At 41.9% G+C, this 9,013-nt stretch overlaps 1 protein-coding gene across 2 annotated transcripts in view; it reads left to right on the top strand.

Annotated features, from left to right (window-relative positions):
- Positions 1-1,807, top strand: part of LOC147884310 (phosphatidylinositol 4-kinase gamma 4-like) — a 2,860-nt gene extending 1,053 nt beyond the window's left edge. The window contains exons 1-3 of one of the 2 annotated variants that reach the window (XM_087398478.1): positions 1-533; positions 875-1,323; positions 1,568-1,807. The exon at positions 1-533 is cut by the window's left edge and continues 1,053 nt beyond it. In XM_087398478.1, coding sequence (XP_087254604.1) covers positions 1-533; positions 875-1,285 — 944 coding nt within the window. In that variant the 3' untranslated portion in view covers positions 1,286-1,323; positions 1,568-1,807. Of the gene's footprint in view, positions 534-874; positions 1,543-1,567 lie in introns of those variants that run through there. The other variant, XM_087398477.1, reaches the window with a different exon arrangement.
- The last annotated feature ends 7,206 nt before the right edge of the window (positions 1,808-9,013 follow it).

Genomic DNA, 9,013 nt, shown 5'->3' with positions numbered 1-9,013 from the left:
GTGCTTACTTTATGCAAGATGAACATGGAACAGACATAGTAGCTGTATTCAAACCAATGGACGAGGAGCCCATGGCAATCAATAATCCGAGGGGTCTTCCCCCGTCATCTGATGGTGAAGGTCTCAAGAGGGGGACACGAGTAGGTGAAGGTGCATTACGGGAGGTGGCAGCGTATGTTCTGGATCACCCGGTTGCAGGCCCTCGAAATGTCAACGGGATGGACTTGGATGGATTTGCAGGTGTGCCTCCCACGATAATGGTGCGCTGCTCTCACAAAGCTTTCCACTGTAATGATGTTTTTTCTCCAATCGAGAAGATCGGATCGCTTCAGTCTTTCGTGCATGCTTTCAGCAATTGTGAAGACATGGGCCCTGCAAAGTTTTCTGTAGAGGAAGTCCATAAGATCTGTATTCTGGACATTCGGTTGGCCAACACTGACAGAAATGGGGCCAATATACTGGTTTGCAAGCAAGGGGAGCCCGCTGTTCTGAAGCTTGTACCCATTGATCATGGTTACTGCTTGCCTGACAAGGTGAAATCTCTCTCTATGTGTGTGTGTGTGTGTGTCTCTGTTAGCATGTGCACATGGTTATTTTTTGTTCTTCAACATCTTGGAATGCTGCCTGTCCATGCAGGCATGTCCGTTGTGTCTATGCCTCTCTGCTGCTTAAATAGTTTCATCTGCAAAGTCTCACAAAATTTCTTAGCACATGGTTATTTTTTGTTCTTCAACATCTTGGAATGCTGCCTGTCCATGCAGGCATGTCCGTTGTGTCTATGCCTCTCTGCTCCTTAAATAGTTTCGTCTGCAAAGTCTCACAAAATTTCTTAGAGATTTTCAAGTTTACTGAGGAAATGTGGACCTCGTTGCAGTTCGAAGATTGTACTTTTGAATGGATGTATTGGCCTCAATCTCGAGCTCCTTTCCAACAAATGTCCCTTCAATACATATCATCCTTGGATGCTGAAAAGGACATTGTTCTACTGAGAAATCATGGCTGGATCTTACCCCCTGAATGTGCGCGTGTATTGCGAGTTGCCACTATGCTTCTGAAGAAGGGTGCAACTATGGGTCTCACACCTTGTGAGATTGGATGCATGATGAGTCGGGAGACTTTAAACAGGCCATCTCTTATTGAGAGAATCTTGGAAGAGGCCGAAGGCTGTATTTTGCCTGCATGTAGTGAGGAGGCATTTATGGAGGTACTATCTGGAATTTTGGACCATTACATTCAGAAGGTGAAAGCCAAATGCTTATGCCACTCATATGACTCGAGAAATTAGGAATGCCTGCCTGTTCTAGAAAATTTGGGTACAGCCACCTTGACTGGTTGCTGCTGCTCAGATTTTTTTGTCTTGTATGTAAAACGTCCTATAAACATATGTGACTAAAAAGAATTTAATGTTATCTGGCTGTACGCTAGTAGGACTCTGATCTTCTGTAGTCTCCCTACTATCAAGATGCAGATATCTCTCATTCAAAAGATGAAGGCCAAATGCTTATTCCACTCACATGACTTGAGAAATTAGGAATGCCTGTCTGGTCTAGAATTTGGGTACAGCCACCTTGACAGGTTGCTGCTGCTCAGATTTTATTGTCTTGTATGTAAAACGAATGTGACTAAATAGATATTTAATCTTATCTGGCTGTATGCTGGTGTGACTCTGATCTTATGTAGTCTCCCTACTATCAAGATCCAGATATCTGCTTCTAGTCCATAAAAATACGTTCACCTTAGAGGAGCTGGCATTTTATGATCCATAGATACATCCTTGTGCTGGCAGTCAGGGTGCTGAATCCTTGGTTTTAAAGAGACTATCTATAAATGAAGTATGCCCGTACTCTTAACAGTCGTCTAGCGTTGGAATATTCTTAGGCATCATGTGTGCATATCGCATCATGTATTTGCCTTTGGAGATCTTTGCACAGGTTTTATGGTAAAGCATAACTATATCCATATACGTCTGCATCCAGGTGTAATGATAATAAAGCATAAGGTGTTTTTTGCAAATGTATGTTTGTGCAACCATTGACTTTTATATGATTGTGCTGCTTTCATGATAGTCATGAAACTGTTTATGTATACTGTGAAACCTAAATAGATGTGTTAGCATAAGTTATATAAATGTTAAATAGTGATGGAAGTCAAAATGTGATACATATGTTGTTGGACTTAATGTAAGGAGTTTTCTATAGGGTTTTTCTACAGACCAATTTGTGATATTTGTGACAAAGTGCATTCTTTGGTAGATGTATGATTGAATACAAAGCTTGTAGAGTTTGCCTTGTGCTGTACCCCTTGTAATGAACCCATGTAACTTTTATAAAGATGCCAAGCTAGGAGTAAAAAATACGAAGACTACTCTAAGGCAAAATTTGTTGCAAATTTTGTCTTGTGTAGTTATATTCTTCTTAGTCTACTTGTCTTGTGTGAACTTTAAACTTCTACAGTGCAATTTGTGATATTTGTGACAAAGTGCATTCTTTGGTAGATCCTCAAACGAGAAAAACTCCCAGCGTATCTTAAATATGGACAATGCCAAAGGAGATAAGGCATAGCTTTCTGTGGAGCCAAACATATGTGACAAACAGCCGGAGCAATATGTCTATGTGCCAAAAGTTGCTCGGACTGGAAAAACTCCTAGCATCACCTACCACAAAAAAACCTAATGGCGAAGAGGAACTTTGAAGCTCAAAAGTTGCCTCAATCTTTGAAGGACAAATTGATGTAACGGGGTGTACCAAGGGGTACAAGGTTTGTGTGTCACCACATGGTGGTTAGTGTGGCCAAGTTAGGTGGTAGATGGTTCTAGTAGGTGTGATTGAGAGAATCATGGACCTGATTGAGAGATACTGGGAGAAATTTGTGGATCTAGATGCTCGACTGAGCTCACATATGATGCCATACATGGAGTGTAACTAGTGCCTATATATTGGCTATCTCTCATATGAATAAATGTGCTTTTTCTTCATCTTGTGTCCACACCATGTTTCCATTGATGCTCCAACATGTGGTACCAGACCCACCCTAGCTTCCTAGCAGCCTAGATTCCTTATTCCAAGATGATTCCATCATCTTGTCCAACCTTTCTTATTTTTGCCCCTTTTTGAAAATTCTTGTGTGAGCTTGTTCTCCACCTATAGGCCAGCATTGCCCAAGCCCTTTGGGCTAGAATTTCCTCTAGGATGGACGACCTTTCGGCTCCAACCAATTAAAAAGTTGTCATCATTGTTGCCCGTGCCACCACATTTACTTGCCGTCGATCTTTTTGAAAATGCGACATCTATCCTCCATATCTTTCTAATTGCTTCCAACTAGAGCTGGAGGACGTTAAGAGGAACAACATATTCGAAGATGGGCTTTTTTGGTTGAGTGAGCGCATAGAAATTAATATTTTCATCGACGAAATTCCTTAGCTTAGCATCGACGACCTGTCATGGAATTGCGTCAACCCTCTGTTGTGTGAGTAGTAATATATATAAGCTTCAATTTTTTTCAAAAAGCCCCTTATTGGATCTATGGTTGGGGAGATATGAATGCTCCAAGTTTAAAACTTTTTTGCAACAGATTTTGAGAGATTTTGGAGTTTATGCTATTAGAGTTGTAGCATTTGATGCTTATGACATTTTGACATTTTGAAAAACTTTAGTATGGAAATCTTTTCACTTTTTCTTTGAGTTTCATATGTCATTTTGAAGTGGTATATGCTCTTTGCATATGAGCATTGTCTTGATAATATCCTTTATCATTCTACAAGAGTAGACACTGCCCTTGCAATGACAAGTGGTAAGACCCTCTTCTCCATGAATATTTTCCTTGAGTTACAACATGAACAAATGTACAAGAAGATTGGACATTCCAAGGGAATTATGAAGAATCACAAGAAGAAAGATTGCTTGATGATCTACATTGATGAAATTCAAGAAGGAAAAGTGAAGAAGGGCTACATGAAGAACCTCTCCAATGACAATGTACCTCACACTATGGTAGCTTGGAAGAGGAGGAACAGGACAAGATATTTCATCAAGGGGGGATTGTTTCCCATATCAAAAATTTAGATTCAACATACTAGGTAAACCCTTGCTATATGCAAATAAAGTGTTTTGTGTGTGTCAAATAATGGTACTCTACCATGGATAGTCCATCCTTAAATGATTGTTAATCTTATGTAAGTTATTTCCTTGTCAGACGTGTGGGAATTTCCCATGCATAGTCATTGTTCATTCTTCAGTTGTAAACCAAGAGTCCTAGGAGTGAGTCACAGGTTGGGGCCATGTGTGTTGCCACATGATGGTGGGCAAGCCATGGAGCATCCCATGTACTACTATTGACGAATGAGGTGTGCACAAGGGGGGGTATTGGGGGGAGGGGGGGTGCGCAGGCGCACAGGGGGGGGCAAGGGGGGGATGCGTGCAAGGGGGGGTTGGGGGGGGTGCGCATGCGCACAAGGGGGGGTTTGGGGGGGGGGGGCATGTACACAAGGGGGATGAGGGAAGGACGGGGGTGCGCATGCGCACAAAGCGGGGGGGCGAGGGGATGCACGCAAGGGGGGGGATGAGGGAGGGGGGGCGCATGCGCACAAGAGGGGGTGTGCGGGGGGGGGGGTGCGCACGTGCACAAGGGGGGGGATCGGGGGGGTGCGTACACGTTAATTTGTGGGGGGGAATGAAGGACAAATTGATGTAATGTGAGATAGCCTCAGAGGAGGCTGATGAATCTGAAGGGTTAAGAGTCCAATCTTCAAGCCTATTGTGAAGCTCAAGTGTAGGTACCGATAGAAAAGGTTGAATCATGTGAGCAATGGTTTGCCACAAAGGACGATAATGCATCCCTACCAAGTAGATCCCTTTGAAACGAATGAAGTAGGAATGTCTGGGTTTCTGTAAAGCCAAAGGAGGATGAAAGACTTTTGACCAATGCAAACTTTCAGCTCTCAAAGAATTGCCTTGCATAGAATCGTGGCCATGCCATTCCAAGTGGGAAAGGATATGCTTCCAATCAGATAACATCCTGGAGGCCAAAAGACAACCTTTGATTTTGCCATCAATACATCCTAGTAGAAAATCCCATTGAGTGGGCTGCCAATAACCAAAAGCAAAGGTGGTGATTTGCGAGAGCAAAGAGCTCATCATGACAGCCCAAGGGTGATCTCTTTGCATAAATGTAGCATCATTTTGCCCTTATGAGCAAGGATATGCACATGAATGTTGAGAATATTCAAGCCCCCATGCATCTTTGGTGAATAGAGATGTTGCATTGAAAGCAGTCTCAAAATTTTATGGCCATGTTTGGAATGCCAAAAAATTTCCATAATGGCTGACATAAAGTATGTAAGATCTCCCTTACAAAACATGATCAAAGGTAGATAAAATTGAATGTATGCTACCAAGATAGATTGGACTATCCATACGCGAACATGCAATGGCCAAGTTGCCAATTTCCAGAATTCAAGCTTTTTCTTTAATTTTGTAAGTACCCAGTCAGTTTGTTGACGACGAGTAACCTTCTAGCCAAAGGATAACCAAGATGGCAAACTAATTGAGTACGTGGAACAACTTCCCCCGGCCATAAAAGACTATGCCAATATTTCGAATGCAAAGGTAATAGCTTATATATATGAAAATTCACATGTAGACCAATAGCTAGGCCATATAATGAAAGAGCATGCATAAGGGAAGAAACATCTCTCTCAGTATTCCTTGGAGTAAAAAAATAATCATCAGCATATGCTTGAGCAACTATAGTGCAACTTCCATGAATTTCCAATCCATGCAACATTCTTGTAGCCGTCAAATGATCCATGTATTAAAGCATTTAATGCCTGGCTATCGCATACAACAATGCACTAAGTGGACATTCCTAGACAATATACAAGCAGCTTTACTGTCATTGTACATCTAGTAGGATAACAAGCCGCATTTTCGTGCCAAAACCCAAAGCTTGCATGGTTTGCGTGATGAAATCCCATTGAACCATGTCAAAGCCTTGGCAATATCAACTTGCAACAATAGCACATCCTGCTCCGTGTACTTTGCATATTCTATCCTAATGTAGGCATTTGCAATATTATCAGTGATATGCCTACAAAGAACAAACCCCAGGATGGAGACCATTATGTAAGTATCCTTTGATGCGAGTAGCCACCATTGTGGTTATGATCGTATAAATAAATGGCATAAGAGTGACAGAATGCCAATTAGCCAAAGATTCACACATTTGCTTCTTTGAAAGAAGCTTGACAAGTCCTTTCTTCAATGAATCCGGCATTTGTTGCTGTTGCTAAGCACAATTGACCATATGTAGCAAAGTAGACTTGAGGATATCCCAATATGCAACAATGAGACCATCCCATCCGAGAGACTTCCATCTGCAACCAACAAGATTTTATTGCATCAGATAACTCCCTTTTAGTAAATTTCTTCTAGAGATGAAGCCTGACATTGACTAAGCTTAGTCAATGTTTGCCAAGTGTTTTTGGCCTGAGCAACCGTGTCCCTTAATTTCTTCACATAGGTCTTGCCATAATTATGAATGGCAACAACGACATCCCAGGCATAGTCAATGTCAATATGGCTCTGATGTGAAAGAGGCTTAATGGCATCACAAACCATTGCTTTATACAAATCATGTTCCAAATAACTATTACTTACTATAAGTAGCCACAACCTGTCAGCTGGCATTTCATGAAGTGATATCCTCAACCATAAAGGGGCATGATCTGCATGCATAAAGGCATAATCAACCCATATTTTGCAAGTGAGATTATCATAATGTTGTGGATCCACTCTCTACCAACGATCCAGATGAGCCCAATAAGGGGTGTGCATTATGTTGGAAAGTGTAGCCTTGCAACATGGGTTGTAATTCCAAAACCAAGCTGAAGCAATAGTTGAGACCAATTGTGTCTCACAAAAGCTAACATATGAGTTACCAGAAGTATTGTCTCCCTACTGACGGGCATTATTGAAGCTCTCTCTCTCTCTCTCTCTCTCTCTCTCTCTCTCACACACACACACACACACACACACACACACACACACACACACACACAATAATTACATGTAGTTATCTTCCTTCACATGAGAAGATTTGGTAATTTTTATTAACATGATCGTGCCCATCTTGTTAGTAGGTTGGGGGGACATCCTAGTAGAAGGGAAAGTAGGCTGCAGTCTCTTGCCTCCCACTTCAGTGTGTGTAGGTGTGTGAGCTATGTGTTCACCTTGGTAGGTGAGAGTGATTGCTAAGAGATCTTCCCTCTTTCTAGTTGAATTTTCTTCTTTGGATGTGTAAAGGTGGTGGTAAAGGTTGAGGATCTCATTTTTGGCTTGCCCTGAGGAGGGAATGCTTTAGTAAAGGCTACTTCCCTTAAGAAATGAAAATGACGTGGATTTTTTATGATTGCTATTTTTGTCCCCAATTTTTCTCCCCCTTTCTCTCTCTCTCTCTCTCTCTCGTCTTCCGACACACATTTATCGTGGAGTCTTCCTACACACCATCTCCAAGGTATTCTTTTTGCTTTTTTCATCTTGGGCAGGCCTTATGAATGATTATATATCATTCAGCTTGTTGTCTTAGCATTTACTTCAATTTCTTGCTTTGGAATTCGTGAAGGTGAAGGTTGAAGATTTTGTTTTTGTGTCAGCACTCTCTTTTCAACTCTCAATTCCCTAACTCTGTGATTCACTAACTGAGTTCCGACTCATGCTCCTTGGATCGTGTGTCCTTGCTGAGTGTGTGGGGGAGAGGTGGGTATGACATTGAGGGAGTTTTGTGTATGTTGGACTAGATTATGTCTTGAGAATGTGTTTTCCTTTCTCAGTTCGGAATTTTGCTTATGAGAGATTTGTCGAATAATTAACTTAGCAAACTTCCCAAGCTGAGGTTTTAGTTTCAAAATTCTGAGGTTTGAGTCTCAACTTGTTTGGAAAGTCTCTCCAAGATGCTGAGAGGTTGAGCATGAGCTTTGAGAACTTGTTTCAGAAGAGGTAGCTCGTTTAAGATGAACGTAGCTCCATAGAGGAAAGGAAGAAGAACCAGACATAGCAGAGCAAGAAAGGATTGCTTGAGAAAGCAAACTGGAAGCAAAGTTTGAGTGTCAATGGGTAGCTATGAAGAATGCTACAGATAGTAGGAGAAGCCTTGGGGAGAAGAGGCTTGGATTGTGGTAGCGGCGCTAGAACAGGGGCTCACACAACTCCTAGAGGCAAACCTGTGCTATAGCTTGCAAAGCTTGTGTAAGCCTTACGAGGTCTCTTAGGAGCCTATTTCACAAGAGGAAAAGATCAAGACGCAGTTTTGCTTGGTATTTAAAGCGATAGAAGTGTGAGATAGCCGAGTCACAAAGAGAGGCCTTGAGAAGAGGTAGGAAGCTTTTGAGCAGAAGCAAAAGGGGAGAAGCTCAAGAAGCAGTTTTACTTGGTGGCAAAGTTTAATGTGAGAGCTTGCAAAGAGAGTCCTTGAGAAGCACGGTGAAGCTACAACAGTAGCTAGAAGAGGAGTCATGAGCAAGGGAGAACCTCTCGAGAAGGATAGCATAGTAGGGGCTTGAGGACTCAAGAGAATCTGGAAACAGATCATTAAAGAGGACTCGGCATAACATGGTACATGATACAAACATGAAGTTTTACTGGGGTGCTATCACCTTTTCCTAACTCTTAGTAGAACCTGTGCTAAAGCTCTCTCCACAACTTTTTCACATGTGTGATTGATTGAGGAGGGCTCTAGCTTGGTTGGATCACAGGACCCTTATTTTCACATTCTACAATTTTTCTTTACTTCTGGATGTGTATCGATGTTTAGATCCAATCACTGGATACACATATATGAGTTTCGTTCCTAGGATGATGCTCTTTACCAACCACAAGCAAATCTCCTAATCGCTCCTGTGCCTAAAACCCATTTGGTCTCTGTGAAATAGTGTGGAAGACTAACACAACCGGTTCTTTGGTGATCGCTCTTTGAGTCTCAACATTTGGTGAATCAGTGGCCTTTTTGTAAGGGTATTGCT

Source organism: Dipteris shenzhenensis, chromosome 27 (assembly GCF_047967505.1).
Source record: "Dipteris shenzhenensis isolate YYH24624 ecotype China chromosome 27, Dip_SZ_1.0, whole genome shotgun sequence".
In the NCBI taxonomy this organism is placed as follows: Eukaryota; Viridiplantae; Streptophyta; class Polypodiopsida; order Gleicheniales; family Dipteridaceae; genus Dipteris; species Dipteris shenzhenensis.
This window is presented reverse-complemented; position numbering and strand designations above follow the sequence as displayed.